General features: G+C 50.2%; 1 protein-coding gene across 1 annotated transcript; it reads right to left on the bottom strand.

Moving 5' to 3' along the window:
• Window positions 1–986: 986 nt before the first annotated feature.
• On the bottom strand, window positions 987–9,156 carry RAB39B (RAB39B, member RAS oncogene family). The gene is made up of 2 exons (XM_074600770.1): window positions 8,819–9,156; window positions 987–4,631 (listed from the first exon to the last, which is right to left on the bottom strand). Exons 1-2 carry the CDS (start codon window positions 9,031–9,033, stop codon window positions 4,205–4,207), a joined length of 642 nt encoding a protein of 213 aa, XP_074456871.1. The 5' UTR covers window positions 9,034–9,156; the 3' UTR covers window positions 987–4,204.
• Between the last annotated feature and the right edge of the window lie 8,983 nt (window positions 9,157–18,139).

Genomic DNA, 18,139 nt, shown 5'->3' with positions numbered 1-18,139 from the left:
TCCGTACGGTTCCTGCAGGGCCGTACTGTTTGTGCCAGGGGCTTTGGCTGTAGCAGAGAAACATTTAGATCCCATGTATTATTTGACTAACAAGTACCTGCCCCCTGCTACACTGTGCTGCGTGTGGGGCTGCTTGGGCTGCCCTCGCTCCCTTTCTTTTCAAGAGCATCAGCAAAGCCGTGAAAGGCGTCTGCAACACCTCCTGATTTCTCGTGCAATTTTCTCTTCGCTTTGGATTAATGAGGTCCCCACAGGCGAGAGCGTGCTCCCCCCTCCCTCTGGCTGGTCCTACGGCAGCAATCGCCTGCCTTTGTTGCGCACAATGAACTGTCGAGTTAAGCATTTCTGCACGAGCAAAATAAGTACTGTGTGCGACTGGCAATGACCTAATGCTGGGGATGGGGGGTGACGGCTCAGTAGGTTCAAAAGGTACCTGGCTTGGGGGAGGGGGGGGATGGGAGACAGCTCTGGCCATCGTAATGCTTGTTTTGGGTGGTTTTCTTTTGTTTGATATGAAGCAAATAAAAAAATAAACACCACAAAAAAACCCCCAAACTCATAGACAAGAACTGAAGCTATCCTATGGCTGATCCTCATCCACTATTGCTCTGTCCTTCACTATTAAGTCTTTGTTACTTTGAGTAAGAACAGGCAGGCAGTTTGCAGGCGTTGTTTTGGCTCTTGTGTCGCTAGTCCTGCCCGCTGCTGAGCAAGGCCTCCTGGAGGGGCTAAGGCTGCCTTTGGTCGGGGTTTTCTGTTTTGTTGTAGAATGGCCAGTGTTTCCATAGCTGCGCTGTCTTTTCCCAGTGGGGGAGCTGGCTGGGTCTGAAGGTGGAAGCATTGGGCCTTCAAAGACATATAGCAGGTTATTGCTGAGCCAGGCCCCGTTCGGCTTTCAGTGGTGGCGGGGGTACAGAAGTGGTACAGGTAGTGGATCGCTCACTGGTAAAGAATGGGGAAAGGGAAAGGAAAAAAAACCCCACCACTTGTTTCTTTACAAGTTTTAAATTTCACATTATCACATAGTAACCATTTTGCTAAATACAAGCATATTTTTCAGTCACATACAGACAGCTAAATACAGCATTATTTTCACATTTCGTTACAGTGCATAACAGAAAGCGAGGAAAGTGTATAGTACGCTTTTATTCTGGAGGTTCTGAGCAATTTCAATCTAACATGCAGATTGTTTTTTAAGATGTGGTAGAGACCACAGAAAGTTAGCTTTTTCTCTTTTTTTTTCTTTTTGTCCTAGAGTAAAAGAGCTCCTGACCTTTATCCTGTGAAAGGTATCACCTTCTGATTTCCCTAAATCCCTCTTGCACTAGAAGTCAAAGCATTAAAACCAGTTGTTAGAAAAGAATTCTTAGCATATCCTATAAGTTCTTCGTCTTAGAAAAAACATTCCAAATTTTGTACAGATGAATCTACATTTGCTATATTTTAATAAGCTGTCTAGAAAATGCAAGGAATTAGAAAAAGATGTGTATAATGATTTCTCTATCATTTAATATAACCATTTATTACCTCTAAGTAGTTAAGACTGTGTACATTTTCTTCTGTACTGTTCCTCTTTAGAATTACGACACATATTTTTAAACTGAAGATTTACTCTAGAGGCCTGAATGCACTTACTGATTTAGGCTTTCTGGAATTTCTCTCTGGGAGCAATAAAGGGGAATGTCCAAAACCCATTAAATAAAATATTGGCTGTCTTGTGAAAAATGATCTTTCCTCTGCTGGCCAGGTTCCTGCACAGAGAATTAAGAATTTTACTATTGTTAAAACACCGTTTGATCCAACGTCTAGCTGCCATGAACGTTGCACTCCAGCTCTGCCACCCTCAGCGAGGCAACCCAAGACACACCTCAGCAGCAGCCGGACCCTGAACGACCGAAGCGGTTGCTTGGGGGACTGCCCATGGTACGAGTGCAGAAACCGACCCGTTTGTACTTGTTTGTCCCTGCCTTTGTGAAAATGCGACTAACAGACCTGGTCCCAGCAAACCTTGCGCTCTCCACTGGCGTCAGCCCATGAGAGCCCATGGCAGCCCAGCTCCCGTGGGCTCTCTGCATCGCTCTTCAGCTTTCCTTACCTACAAAGAGATTTTGTAAAGGGATTTTTGTGGGTTTGTTTTTTTCTTACCTTCAGGTCACTCAACTCACCCACAACTGAATCTGCCTGGAATTCACTGGGCTGTACCACGTGCCTTTTGATACATTTACAGCCTGTTGAAGAGCGATCGGGGTTAGCAGTGACGAGCTTACTGAAAGGTGCTAGGCCATTGCCACCCTCCCTTCTTAATTTGCCACCAGTGCCCTCCCAGCAGCTGCAACACCCCCTGCAGAGCCCAGGAACTGAAATTGTTCCTGGAACACTGAAAATAAAAAAAAGTTATTCATTTTCAGGGTTTTGTTTGTTGGTCTGGGTTTGGTGTTTAGGGTTTTTTACAGCTTTACTATGGAAACCACAGGGTTTTTTTCTTCATACAGGCCTGCCCACGCGCGGCAAACTGTGAGACCAGGTTCAAAGGGAGAAATAGTCTGAACTCAACAGTCAAGACGACCCACACTTTTATAGATGGGGTAGCTTAAAAGGCTTTAACAAGTATTTTATTCTTCTCTACTTAGAGGCGTAAAATCAAACACTAGATGCTTCCTGTGTTTTTTCCCTAATCCCTCCCTCCTGCCAATTAGCAGTTTGGCATATAAATCTTGCAAACTCAAGTTAAAAAAAAAATCATCACTATAGTTTTGTTTGTTTGCTTTTAATAGGCTGAAGTTTCCTAATTTGCTACAGCGGTTACCCTGCTGCACTTCAAAAGCTTAAGTTAAAACTTAGCGGAAGCAAAGCTTTAAATGGCATTCCCAGAAAACATCTACCTACATCTAGCTTTTGTAGCACGGCTACCATCCCATGATGACCAACCTGAGATGGATCCTCTTTTGTCAAATTAAAACATGGAGGAAAACAATTTTTGCTCTTGAGCTTGTCTTGTGGCTTTCCTTTCCCCCTGCTCAGACACTCCTGTTGTGTGCTCCTCCTCGCCAGTGCTAGTTCTCTTCTTCCACAGATGCCAAGAAAGAAAATGACACTTTAACAGCAAAAAGTATTGAGGGAAGCTGTTGCTTTCCATGCTGTTTAACTTCTTTAAAAGCAAATCTCACCTTTTAGGATGTTTGCTGCACCTGAGTTAAGCTTTTCAAGTTTTTTTTTTTTTATTATTTTGTTGGGGTGGGTTTTCCCCCCTCCTTTCCATTCCTCCTTGGGACCTGGCTGGTAAGACACCCAAAAGGTCAGCACAGTGCTGTCAGTGAGACAGAAATGTTGGCGCGTCCCACCGGGCTCCAACACCCCAGCCTTAAGGTATAAGATATGAGGACATGGTTCTCTCTTCATGCTCTTGAGCACTTAATTCTATTGGAAAGCCCTGAACGCAGGGTACTTGCAAGGTACTCACCTAGGCAGTAAATGCACTGAATAATTACTACTGGAGCAGGAGTTGCCACTTAGAATCCCAGTTCAGCACAGCAAGAAAAGCACTATGGGGGGGGGAATAATTCGAATTTTAATTACCAATCAAATAACTACTGTTTTCCTCTTTTAAGTCCCACAGAATATTCTTTGCTATGGAACTAGGTTCAAGAACATAAGAAAGAAAATTCAGAAGTGTGCATACCATGTCAGTAAACTTTTCCTGTGGAGGTGGCCTTATGAGGAAACGGTATCTGTGCTGCCTTTCCACCTTCCTGGTAATAAACAGCTGACACAAACGAAGATGTCCTCTTTCCTTCCCACTGTCTGCCCGTTTGTCACACTAATGAAGTATCCATACTGTGGCTTCAATACCCAGCATGGAGCTATGGATTTACTCAAAAGAGGACATGTACAGTACCCTGGCATGTGCCAGCCCATTCAGCTCGCTGTGTACTCTCCCCTGTCTCCTGCAGCCCCTCATTTCTGCTTCCTGTCTCCTTACAACATCTACATGCACCCTCACTCACTCTCCGTTAGGTTCGTAGCCCCCAGCTCTGCAAGGTTATTTGGAACAGAACATTTCTTTCCAGGGTCTGTTCTGGTGTCCAAAACAACGTGGGAGGCTGTTCACAACGGGAGTGTTGCTCTCCCTTCTGTCACACTGAGTTCACTTAGTAAAGTACGTTTGGTTAGTAGAGTTCATCACCACTTGCCTCACTAGAAGAGCTCAGCACAAGCATCGCCTATCTGATTTCACCACTTCTTCTGAAGAGTGCACTACGTTTGGGACAAACCCGCTCTTTACCCCTTCCCATCCCTCCTGGATTGAAATGTCCCCCCTTTTAACAAGCTCGTATATATCTCGAGTCAGATCAGTGAAGGCCTTCTCCACGTTAATGGCATCCCGAGCTGAGGTCTCAATGTACTTCATACCATATGCAGCAGCCAGTTTCTCAGCCTCATGCCTGGTGACTTGCCGCTGTGTGTCAAGGTCACACTTGTGCCCTACCAAAACAAAGACGATCTGGTATGGCTGGACGTGCACCTTGGTCTCCTCTAGCCACTCGTGGACGTTCTGGAAGGACCTGCGGTTTGTAATGTCAAAGAGGAGGAGTCCGCCAACCGAGTTCCTGTAGTAGGCTCTGGTGATGGACCTGGAAATGAATGAGCCACAACAAAAGTCTAAGTTACAGCTGTTTGGGAAGAAAGGCAGAGCAACTTTCACATGGGGTTTCGGTTGTTTGTGTGTGTCTTCTGATTATTTTTTTTTTCTTAAGCCAAACATAGGTCTTCTGAACATAGACCTTTTTTTAAGAAAACAGCATTACCACCAGCCCATCTGCCCTGCAGAATACAGGGCAGAGAGGCCATTCAGGCAATGTCTTAGCACTTTTAGCTTGTGCTCTGTAGAGCTTGTCATTGAAAAAGACACTAATCTTGGCTTAAAGACTTCATCCTTGGGTAACTGCCCCACTGATTTATTGCCGCTCTGTTCAGAATCCCCGCCACCATTTTTGGTCTCTTATTTTCTGTCATGGATTTCTGCATGCCCTTTGCTGTTAGTCTAAAGAGTCCCATCCCCAGGCTCTGAATACCTTGTCTAACCCATTGGTTCAGAAGCACTGTTACAAATCAAAGGATTCATTTGAAAACGAACACCCACTCTCTGACAGATACATAAAAGAAGGAGGTTACAGATCTGGAAGGCAGACCATGGGGTCGCAGCTCCCCTCCGTACAGCCAGGGCCGTGGCACAGGGACATCCACCGACCCCTACACCTTCTCCCACTACGCCACTGGTCAAAACAATGGCACACACCATTACAGCTAACACACTAACAGGGACAGCAGTCTGACCTCCCGAGTTACAGCAAACCGACACAACGGCTTCCCAGGGGAGTCTGCATTACTGTTGGTCTTGTTCCTGCCAAATACTGACAACATTAAACAGTAACCAAAAAGACCCTGGAACCATGGGCTGAGGAATGGAGTGCATCTTCCACAATCTTCCGAGCAAGGGCAGACTTCAACGCAGGCAGAAGCAGCACATGGAATCAGCTAACATGGGTCAATGGAGCAAAGCCGAGGCCATGAGGCTGAGCAGAGCTACAGTTCCGTGACGACTACACGTGGAAAAATCAAGAAGCTGTAAAACTGTGGTGTTTCTGCAAAGTCATGGATTCATTCTAAATCCAGAAGCAATGATCGATTTCAGTCCCTGGAGGAATTCACACTCAGGCCTGAACTTTCCTTGCTGGGAAAACATAAGCGCTGCTGCATTTTTACCTTGGGACAAGTCCTTTTTTTGGACACGCAAGACTGTTGTTAGGGGTTACTTGGTCCTGTAGTATGTGTAACTAGTGAAACTGCCCCAGGAAAGGATGAACTGGAGTTTTCAAGGATTGCTTTATCAACAGACATGCAGTGATGGGTGAAAATCCACAGCCAAAACCGAAGAGAGCCAGAAGAGGGGGAAAAAAAAGATAGTTGGCTGCATTTGGATAATTTCTTCTCTCCCAATTATCCAGCTGAGGGACAACATTAGCTCTGCACATTTGGCACTGAGGGAATTAGATCTGCCTTTTGCTATCTAGCCAGCTGCAAACAGATATCGGCACTTTGAATTCACCCCCACACTGTCACAGGCATTTCTGCTTCTCCCTTATGTTCCGCACCATCAGCCCTGGCTCCTCCTGCCAACATCAACAACGCCTCAGGTACTTCTGAAAGACGTGACGGGATCTAAGCTGAATGCTGCTTTGAGGTAAAGCTGGCTGAAGGGCCCAGTGCCTTTTCTTAAAGCCTTTTCCACAGACTGTTTTCCTTATCGACCCTCAGGAAGCAAACTATATTGCCTTCACGTTGTGTATCACTCCCCAATTCCGTTCCAAGACTCCTACTTTCCCTCCAGCCATGCTCATACATGCTCAGGCAGAGAAGTCGGGGATTTGCACCTATCTGGCCAAGTTTTACAATAAAGGTATTGCCTCTGTCTGGGAACTGCTCTGTAGCTGTGGTAGGGACTCTTGTACGCAAGGTCCGCGCCTGTTTGTTCGAGTCCTCCCCTCTCAGCTGAGGGCGAGCTGCCGGCTGGAAGGGAACAGCTCTTCTGTAGGTGGTGGTACACAATTCCAGGGAGCGAGGGCTGCACATGCTATTGCTTTTGTTAGCATTACACAACACCGCGTTTCAGACAGGGAAATCACAGTTATCTGAGCAACCGGAGATGGGCAAAACCTGCTGGATGCAGGAAGAATTGTAGCCTACTCTTCTACAGCTCCAAAGCAGCCTCAACGCTGCCCCAGGGAGCATGTTTTGGGGCTGATCTGGCAATATAGAATGGCATATGCTTAACTGTAATTTAAGCCTTGACTGTACGGAAATTGCTTCTAATTTATGGAGAGTGAAAGAGCTCACAACAGGGGTCAGGAAGAGCTGAAATGTAGCACAGCTGCAGACCAGAGAATGTCAATAAGGTATCTTCAAAATAACTACAGAGGTTTCTTCCTTGTGGGGCAGCGGTTAAACTAGGCAAAGCAAACTGGAAACGCTCAAGACCGAGAACTCTGAAAAATCAGAGCTTATTCTTACAAATTTCCTTCTTAAGAAATTCCCTGTGCTAGGACAAAAAAGTTTAAGGGTTGTGGAGAGAATCTACACCATCCTGCTTCTTGCCTATGCCCCCAAGTCTGAGAGGCTTCAGCTTATTCCAGTAATAGCTACATTTTGCCTTTCGCCAAGAAAAAGAGCTTGCAGGAGGAGCCCAAGAGCTGCCGTCTTTATGGGGCATGATTTATCACAGGGCTTAATGGTGAATTTGAAAGGGACAAACCCAAACAGACTTTTGTGCCTGATTTTTTTCATACCTCAGAGTGCACCATAAAGGCACCTGGGTTTGCTCGCTTCCCTCTAGCTTTTCACATTGGGAATTTAAGACTGCAAGGGCATTTCAAAGTTGCACGATGTGTTTTTTTTAATGTCACTCACTCTTCCTGGCTTTGAATGCTGCTGCCCATCGGAGCAGTGCAGCCTGCCCTTGTGCTGAAGGTCGCCTGCTCATCATCATTACAACCCAAGTGCCAGGCCAGGTCAACCACCAGCACTAAGGGTAAGCAGCCTCCAGGGCCCCAAACTTCCCAGTGTGTAAAAGAAAGGAAATTGAAGCCATCCAACAGCTTTTGCCCTTCACAGCAAAGGCAGAAGCTGGGGAAGGCACCCAGGCCTGTTTTCTACAGACCTCAGCCCGAGATCCAAAGCTGAAAGCTGATGCAACTGCAAGCAAAAGCACCTCCTCTCGCAGCAGAATAAAGCACCAGCTCCTCACCCTGAAAGGCTGCAAGGTAGCAGAAGAAAAAGCTGTCAGCGGATCAGGACCGACGACTGCACATCCTGGGCCAGATGCCAGCGCCACAGATGTGAAGGAAGGCAGTGAGAGGGGTGAGGGTAGGGGAGGTTTCATGTATTGAATGAAACCAAAACATTCCTCAGGCAAGTCCTTACAGCACAGAAGTAGAAGCTGTGTGAAGCCGCGCAGAGATGTGGAGCAAGGAAAACGCTCCCGGAGGGAGCAGGATGAAAGAGCGGGCGAGGGTTGAAGATGCGTGAAAAATATCAGCAATTGGGAGGCAGGGAGCTGAAGGTACGCTCACAGCCCTTCCAAATGAGCACTGTCTGAGCAGCATGCGTCGCCTGACACCACCAGCCCCCCCCGGGCCTGCTCCAGCCACCACTGCTGGTTTTACCATACAGTTCTGCGGGAAACTCTTGGCATGGTCCCACACGCCGCTTTTATTTTTCCTCATCCAGTCTTGGTTACTATGGCCGAACCTCTCAAGCTGTTTGTGCCGGTGCAGCGCTCGGCCTGGCACTCTCCAGAAAGCACCGTCCATCCCTGCGCAGCCACAACCACGGGCTCGTCCCGGCCTTTCTCTGCCCGACGGACAGCTGATGTCTGCTGTGGCCGCAGAGAACCAAACCAGGTGTGCCATCCGCCGGGAACACCCTGGTCACCGCCTCTGCGCCACGGGGGAGCCGCGCTCTCCCTGCCCAGCTGCAGCCTGTGATGCACAACTCCTGGCTGACGGCTGTAAACATCCCCGCAGCCCCGGCCCCCTCCCCTACGCATCCCACACATCCTACATGCCCTATACATCCCACACTCGGCCATCTCGGGGTGGACACCATCCCCGGATACACAAAGCGGTACGCTACGGGGGAGGGAAAAAAAGGCAAAAGGTGCAATTTGACTCTTCTTTGTCTCATTCGCCAAACGCCTGGCAGGAGGAGGGCGCCGGCCCCAGCCCCGCAGCACCGGCCCGCCCGCCCCCGCCGCCTGTCTCACCGGAACCGCTCCTGCCCGGCCGTGTCCCAGATCTGCAGCTTGATCCTCTTGCCCGGCTCGATCTCCACCAGCCTGGAGAAGAAATCCACGCCCACCGTGGGGTCGGAGATCTGGGCGAAGCGCCCCTCGGTGAAGCGGCGGATGAGGCAGGACTTGCCCACGGTGGAGTCGCCGATGACGATCAGGCGGAACTGGTAGAGCCAGATGGCCTCCATGCTGCCGCCGCCGCCGCCCGCCTCCTCAGCGCCCGCCCGCCGCCGCCGCCGCCGCGCCGCCCATGCCCGGCCCGCCGGCCCCGGGGCGCCCGCCGCCGCCGCGCCGATCGCCCGTAGGGGGCGCGCCGCTAGGCCGGGACCGCGGCGCCCCGGGGGCCGGCGGCGGCCCGGGGCTGGCCCCCCTCCGCCGGGGTGCGGAGGGGCCGGCCCCGCTGTCTTGCGCCGCGGCCGCGCCGCTCAGGCGGGCCCCATGGCGGCCGGCGCAGGCCCCTGCCCGGCACCCGCGGCCCCGTCACCGCCGGCGCATCCCGCCGAGCCCCGGCCCCGCCGCCGAGATGCTGCGCGGACCGCGGGGCCGGGCGGGCGCCGGCCGCCGCCTCAGCCCTGCCGGCGCGGCCCCGAAGCCGCGGCACCGGCGCTGGGGCCCGGCCGAGGGTCGCTCCCCCCCGCTGCTGCGGAGCCCGCACTCCTCGCGGCTGCAGCGCCCGCTGCCGCTGCCGGAGCCGGTGCCGCGCTGCGGGATGGAGGCGCGGCCGAGCGCGGTGCGCGCCGTGATGCAATGGCGACCGCGCTCTACCGCACTGCCGGGAGGAGCCGCCACCCCCGAAACGCGGCGGCTGCGGGAGCCGTGCGGGGCGGGGCGGGGCGGGACCGTGCGGGGCGGCCGGGGGGAGCCCGCGGCTGAGGGGGACACGGGGCTGAGGGGAGCCGGGGGCTGAGGGGGTCCCCGGGGGCTGAGGGGAGCCGTGCCGAGCCCAGGGCCAAGGGGGAGCGGGGGGCCAGGCAGACTCCAAAGCTAAGGGCTCAGGCCAAGGGTGGCCTTTCCCAGCTCTTCCTCAGGGCCGGGGGGGTGGAACAGGACACGAAATACCTTTTCAGGCTTTAAACCCGAGTCTCATTTCTGGAGAGAATCCAGTTCCTCAGCACTGTGTCGGGGGCTTCGTTCCCATTGGTATCTAACCGGGGGAGCCCAAGTGTTCCTGGCGGGTTTGGAGGGTGTCTGCAGCGCTGCCCTGGTCACCTGTGCCACGTCAGCCTGGTCTGGAAAGGGACAACGGTAATGGTGAGGTATTGTACGGACAGACTCATGAAGCCCAGCATATCTGCATGCATGCACACATTTATTTATATGTGTGTGTGTGTATAGTATGTGTATATATACGAGATATGTGTACAGTCTCAAAAATGAATCGTTACAGGCGTTAAATACCCAGCAACTTAAATACCACAAACCTTGACAAGTCCATTTTCCCTTGCTCCGCTCAAGCGGGTTCTTGGCTTTGCAGGGCGAAGCACAGTGTTCAGGATCCCGAGTGGCAGCGAACGTCGCACAGCGTGTACACACATACCTGGGATTGCCAGTCCCAGTATGGACCAGACTGTCCCCAAACACAGCCTGTCCCCAACGGGCAGCACACGGCTGCACTCGCCTGGCTCCATGGGTATGGCCGAGCTCGAGCATCTGCTTGTTCAGCACTTGCCAGAGCAGAGTTTTGATCTCTGGAAAGGAAAATGAGTGTGTATATTATTAAAAAGGTGACAGAAATGTGTATATTAAGTCAAATATAGAAAAAGAGGACTATCGATGCTTTTTCTTATTTAAAATTTATGAAAGCGTTGGTGCTTTTTTTTTTTTTAAATAAAGGTGGTTTCATTAAAAAGAGCTCCTTCTGCATGACCACTCTTGAAATAAGCACATTCACGGTGGCTATTATATTCATTAGATCCTCAAATAAAGGACATTTATATAGGTATGAGCTAGTTAGCCAGCTTCATGATGGTCCTCAAGACCATTTCAAGTCTTGAGGAATAAATGGCAAGGAATTTTTTTTCAATATCCTTTGAAATACAATATATTTCTTAAAAAATAACAACCCCAAAAGATCCTACTTTAACGTACCAGGACAGGAAAGAAAACTCATGAGGCAATCTGCACAGCAAAAGAAACGACGTAACAGAAAAATATTAAACCTATAAATCCGAGTTAGCGGTGCATTAACCAGTGACTCATTGCCAGCGATGCTTTGTGGGGATCTGCTGCACTTTATCGTATGATTTCTGAGTGTCCGATGCCCATTAGTTCAAGCCCACAACAAATTGTGGTTTCTCTTTACTGTTTTCTTCTCCTCCCTGTGCACTCACACACACAGTCGCCCACATTCCCTTTCCTCCACAGGTCTGACCGTGCTCCAGCAGGCACAAGGCACTCCGAAACACACCCTGCAAGTGGACCATCACCAGCATCTCCTGTGACGGTGGACATCTGATGGCAGCGGCATGATCTATGGCCGAGAGCAGCCGAAGCACCCTGGCTGCAAGGAGCCCCGAGGGGTAGGCTGGTGCCCAGCAGACGCTGTCAGAGCTAGAGGAATTCTTGGAGCATCAGGGACCCGTTTTCCCCAGCAAATAAACCCGCAGGATCCCGTGATGCAGATATTATTTTCATCTTCTCTGAACACATGCATATAGATGAACACATGCTGCGTGACTAGGCAGCCACGATATTAATTAGCAGCAACTGAGAAGGTAGGAGAAAATGAGATCCTGGGAGAGCCTTTGTTCTGGTACCATTTTAGCAAATGGAAAATCTGGTATATGAAAGAGAGACAGAGAGTAACCTAGATTCGATGCAGAAGCAGGTTTGTTGGCTGGGGAGAGGGCGGCGGGTGCCGGTGAGAAGGCGCAGGAGCGTGCACACCGATGGCAGCGCTCTGTGCAGGCTGTCGGCAGCGCCGGACTAGGCGCAGCCCTTCACTGCTCCTTCCTGTGGGGCTGGGGGCAACTCCAGAGGAGCCCCCTCCTCCTCGCAACAGGGGCAGAGCTGCCCAAAAACAGCCCCAGTGAGGGTACATCTGAACCCACACTGGTGCACCCAGGCTGAGCTCTTGCACCTGCTGGCAGCACCCATGGGTCCATCCCAGCTCCGTGCAGGCAGCACCACCGCACGCCCTGCACTGCCTACAGCCAAACACGGGTTAAAGCCCTTCCCAAGGGCCGCCTGTGCACACCTGTGCGTGCTGCTCCTGCACAAGGTGACAAACATCCACACACCGCCACTGGAGTGGGTATTTCTTATTTAGTAAATTTATTTTAAGGCAGGAAAGCTGGGACAAAAGGGGCGAGGGCTGGAGAACAACTCCCTTGCTACCCTGCACTGCCTGTAGTCTCCATCCCAGAGCAATTACATTAACTTCCATTTAGTGTTAGATGATGAAGCCCTAAACAGATACTGAGGAGGGGCATTTGCGAGCTCGGTTCCAACCCATTTCAGGCTGGCGGGTGGTGAGTGCCGTGTGTGCTCCAAACAGCAGGAACCGCTGCCACGCAACCCCGCATGAAGAGCCCGGCTGTGGCTGGGGTGGGATGGTTTGAAGGCAGCTCCTCTCGGGCAGGAGCTCTCTGCCATGAGGCCCAGGTTCGCCATGGCTGGGCCGCAGAGAAGGTGCTGAGCCATAGTCAGGGATGGCAAGGAGTCAGACGTACTTCCCTCTAGTTTGTCGTTCAATTGTAGTTTGGTTTTTCTCCAAAATCAGCTAATGCCCTTTACACCCTGTAGCTGGCAGCTGGAGGATGAATCCGTCTCCAAGCCCATGGCAGCACTGCGAGGAGGAGAGTGCATCAGCACTGCACACACCATGCAATTTTAATGCCCTTTCAGTTTCCAAGGATACAAAAAACAATCAATCAGACACAATCCCTTGCTGCGGGGCTGGCTGCACGGGAGCTGCCTGAGGCGGCCCGTGCCTGTGCCCCAGCCTGGGAAGGTGCAGCGACTGCAACATGCTGGTGAAGCAGAGCACCCGGACCCACAGGCTGATGTCCCCAGCTCTCGCAGATTTTATATCCCAGCCCCACTCGCAATGGGGCTGCTCATCACCACAGAGAGAAACTGCACCCAAGCAGAGCCCTAGGAGTCTATGCTACCAAACAGCCCAGAGACCCGTTACTTACTGAAAGCACACCAGGGTGATGGGAGTGCTGAGAACGGGGCTGGCTAACCACACGTAGCAAACAATTTATTAGCTAGTTCCAAAAAACATCCCTGTTAAATTAGGCCTGTCCAGGAGATGTGATGTGGAGACAGATTACACTGTTGACAGGGATGCGATTGCACCCATAACCGGCCAGCTGATGCGTGCCGCTGTAAAACCCAGGACAGAGGGAAGGTATTAAGTGAATTAATGTTTATTATTTATACGATGCCCACAGTTACTCAGGGTGGTGCAGACAAGCGTAAAGCCAAGGGCACCCCACGGTGCTCAGGAACTGACAGCCCAGCTGACAGCAGGCACTGGGAGCATAATTTAGAACTTTGTGACGAGGTGACAGCCTTAGAGCCTCCAACAGCAGCAGCAGGAGGGAAGCACAGGTAGGGCTGAATGCCAGGAGGCACATGGTGAAATTTCTGTCCCACCTTGGCTTTTGGCTGGGCTCAGGTGCCTTTTGTAGTGGTGGACTTCTGTGGCAGCCTCTGCCCCCAGGAAACTTGTCTAAGCTCCCTCCCCAAATGCCAACCTGTCAGCAAAACACTTGTAGTGAGCAATGGAGTACTGCAGACCATGGCAGCTCCCAGCATCCTGGCTGGGGTTCCAGGGGCACAATCCTGCAGAGGTACCACTGGTCCCCCAGTATAACACTAGGATCAAATCAAAAGCAGTAGAGCAGACACAGGCTTGACAAATATAGCCATGGCTGAGTGATGGTGGCTGTCCCATTAACTGTCCCCCTTTAATAAAGGGACACATTACCTAAATGTCTCTCCTACACTAGGTGTCCAGGCTCCTTCTGTAGCCAACAGAGAGAGGCAGGAACATCTTTAGATCTATAGATCCCACTCAGCTTGATGGGAGGAACCGTCCTCCACCTCTACTGCTCTCTCCCTTGGCCGTAGCAGAACGAGGGGCCCAGCACAGAGCAGCTGCCCAACCTCAGACAGCTTGAATTGCACATTCTCTGAGCACGAGGCTCTGCCTCCTCCCAAGGAGCTTAACACCACCAGAGATAAGGGGCTGCAAAGTATCCGTGCTGATGGGAGAATGTGGGAGAGTCACAAATGCAGAGAAACTTCAAAATAACCGGAGAGGCCTTTTGAGTCAATAGCAGCGCTCCAGGGCAGTGTTAGCATTTGCTTTGCAACCTGAACAGACAGGGAAGATTAAACTCTCATACAATGTGATCCACACAGGTGGACGTGCACAGAGGATAAGCTTGTCCCTGCATCCCTGCAAGTGGCAGGGTCACCCTCTGGTGCCACACAGCACCCACACCACATAGCCTCCAGCCCCACTGGCTTGCGCATGGAGCAGGAGTCAGCTGGGGTTTTAAAGAGACGTAAAACATTTGCAAAACGTTTCCCCATGACAATAAATTAAACGTCAGCTCATTACCATGGGATGGCTTACTCCAGATGCAGCTCCCGGTGTCTTATTTCAGATTATGATCACATTAAAATGGTCATGAGTTGGCCAGTCGAAAATGGGGCTCATTATATCTGCCTAAGTCTGCCTGAATCCAAGAACAGATCATCCACTGGGAATATTATGTCCTTGTAGCTTTTCAAGTCTTCCCAGGAAGGGAACAGGATCTGCTTAGAGCAAATAGAAGCCATTACAATCAGGATAAATTAGTAATGGTGAGTGGGAGAGAGAGGAGGAGAGGAAAAGAGGTTATTGTGATTTTTCTTCCTACAGAGCCTGAGCTACTTACGTTGCCAGAAAACAGCTCCCTAGCTTTCCCTCTGAGTCTGGAGCTCAGACTGCTGGCTTACAGCTCGAGAGCTACTTTGGATTAATAACTACCAGGATGGCATTACGGGTTGTCAGATGCATGAAATCTGATTTCTCTTCCTACTGGTAGTGTCTCAAATTTAGCAGCAGCACAGGCAGGTCTGTAGAGTGAGAAAAGGCAAAATACACTTCCATTTGTGCCGTTCAACACTGCTAAACATGTGCCTTTTTATCAGAAGCTGCAACGCCTGTTGAAGACTATTTGTGCAGGTCTTTAAGGTGCTGCAGAGGGTAGGACTGTGGCTTTGTGGTGCTGTTTTATTTTCCATTTTGTAAAATACAGAATGCCAAGTGATTTGCTAAACCCTGACTGCAGTCCTGGAAAAAAAAAAACAAAGGAAAACTGACCAGCAGAAATGCCTTCATACTCGGGACTCCTTCCTTTCCTCCTAAAACAATCTGTTAAACAGATTTACTGGTTTAGCTAGTTTGGGTCTACAACAGAGGCTGGATTGCCACAGCCCAGAGACGAGTTCAGCCATACTATGTTTTTACAGCATTTTAAAAAGAAAATATCTGTCTGCTTAAGCAAGCACCTATGTCAGGTCGCTTGCAGGGAAATGACTGCACCAGCACCTGGCCCTCTCCAGCAGGAATGCGAACCGGAGCCCTCCGGCACAAACCTGGTGTGACCAGCAAACCCGGCAAGCTCAGACCCTGCGGCCATTTGTGTTTTTCCACTCCTCCTAGGATGCTGCTGCCTGCGGACATCTTTACCCAACTTCATTCAGGTTTCACTATCTGCCATGAGGCATTTCATCCAAGTGAATGGGAAACTAATGCAAAACCAAAAGGGGCTTGGTCTAAGGCTGCTGAACTGGAGCTAGGTCTAGGGCTGTGCTCCTGGAGGAGACACTTCCAGCTCTCCACTATGCCCATCCCTCTCCCAGAAGAAAGAGATCTCATACAAGCCATTAACAGTAATTTCTCCACGGGCCTCCTGGAGGCTGACTGCTGTGAGCTGACCCAGCACCTTCCAACGAACCAACATGTTCAGAAGGGTGGGAGAAGCTGGCAAACACCCCAAAAGTGGGAACGGCCACCCCGGAGCTACCCACTCTTGCTCAAACCTCATGCTACAAAATCAGCCATCTCCTGCTCACGACAGGATCTGATCCTGCAATACCAAAACACACTCAGAGTCCTCCTGTGGCCCCACAAACTTCACCCTGACCCTCGCTGGGAGAGCTGCTCCTCTTGGCAGAGCCACCAGTACAAGGAGCCTCCCAAAAAGCGCAGCCCCTGGGAAAAAGTGGCTGCTCCTGGCTGACCCCATGGGAAGGGACTTCTGTTCCAAGAGCTTTCCACAGGTCAGCAGGATCTTGCGCAGTAGCAATACTGCCGAGAGCAGCATGGCTCCAGTAACGCGTACCTTACAGCGTCTTTGCAAACATGCTTTCACATAGCGCTTTACAGAGAGCTTCCCGATGCCTTCCAACAACCTTTGCGACAGCACTCAGAGGGACATCTCCTGCTGGGCATCCGTTTTAACAGTAACAGCAGATGACCTGGACACCTGAGGGGTGGAAAGCAGACAGGTGGAAAGGAAAAAGGATTAAGCCATGAAAGATATTGAAGTACAAAACAGCCAACTAAAACACACAATCAAGCCTGGTGCTGGATATGCTCACTCTTAATTATCAGGAACTGAAGTGTATTTATTTATTCAGTTTCTGATACACTGGCCTATTTGATACATTTTTTTACTTAATTTAACAAACCCACAAAAATACAGCATTTCTTATTTCAACAGATCACATTAGTACATGGGTTTATTTAGCTAGCATCATTTTCTCCCTGAATCTCCATAGTACTTCAGGGGTTTTTTTTCCTGTCTTGGTGAAGGATAAAGCAAATATTTAGTAATGGAAAATTAATTCAACCTCTTCTTTTCCATCTCCTCTGAGACACTCGTCTTTAGTGAGCTTCTAAGCTCTTTTCAATAGTTTCTGATACCTGTAATTTGAACAGGTTTGAATGGACATAGGCCACATGTTATTTGCCTGATGGGGCAGAGATGCTTTCTAGATTCTTGCTGTCTCTCCTTTTTTTTTTTTTGCTTGGAAGGTTCCCGAGAAGAAGTTATATAAATAAGGCACAAACTCAAAGGAAGCACATCCACTCTCAAATGTGGAACACTCATGGAAAGCAGGTGCCCAGCTGTAGATACTGAGGTTTGTATTTCCCATTGAGAGGACGGCCCTGTAGCCCAGCATTGCATGGGCCCGCTCAGTGCCTGGGGTCACTCCTGTCTCCAGCAAGAGCCTGGTGACTGCAGTCAGCTCCCGCTGCATCACTGGTACCTGCACGCTCCTATTCAGGGAAATGAGAGAATTAAAATACATTTACTATATGCATGAAGTCTTACTTTCTTATGGAACTTTGCTTAACCCATTCTATAATGAACTAGTAAACACAGTCAGAAAACTTTCCACCTGTTTTTTCTTATTTTTGACCAGTTAATACCCAATTCACGTTATCATCAGCACATGCCTGCGGGCCTGAGTCTCTGCTATATATCACATTCACAGACAACAAATGTCAGCATCATAAGCCAAATGCAAACAGGCCGCTAACCTTATACTCACAAGCTCCTCCACTCCTCCATATGACACTGACAAGAAAAGTGCCTTAAGTCTTAAGTGAAACAGATACAGCACAGCAAATTTTACTACCTCAGATATGGTTGTGTTACAAATGTGCATGTGGTTTGGCAGTGTAATCTTTTACTCTGATAAACTATTAAATGCCAAAGAAAGCTTCTTAAGTTAATCAGGGCTTAATTTAAATAAACAAGCCACGAAAAGATTAACAAAAATCCTCAATGGAATCTGGCCCAGTTCACAAAGTCCTGGGCCAGGTTCATAAAAGCAACTGCACTGGGATGAAACCGGCCCAGTGACACCCTTTTTATCCCCTGTTGGCACCACCAATGAAAAAGATGTTAATTTGCTGAAACACCAACACAAACACTTCCAGCTCCACTGACGCAAACAGCGGTTTCAGTAACATCGTCACAACCGCATGTGCTAATACTGCACATGAGGAGGAGGAGGAGGAAGAAGAGGAGGAGGAAGAGGTGGGATGACTCCATTTTTGTGATGGAGAGAAGTCAGCTGAACCCTCCAGGACGAGATCCGGACCTGCCCGAGCCGAAGCCCCCGCAGGGCGTTAACAACCGCTGTCACAGCCACCGCAGAAATTCCCCCTGGGAGCACCCTGCGGGGTAAGGAAGCGCTCGGGCAGAGAGCTGCAGTCCTGCGGGCAATTTCACTGCAAGAAGCCACCACTCATGAGCAGGGCTCCTCGCAGTAGGTAAG

Source organism: Larus michahellis, chromosome 9 (genome assembly GCF_964199755.1).
Source record: "Larus michahellis chromosome 9, bLarMic1.1, whole genome shotgun sequence".
Lineage (NCBI taxonomy): Eukaryota > Metazoa > Chordata > Aves > Charadriiformes > Laridae > Larus > Larus michahellis.
Note: the sequence above shows the minus strand (reverse complement) of the source record. Positions and strands in the feature narration are given on the sequence as shown.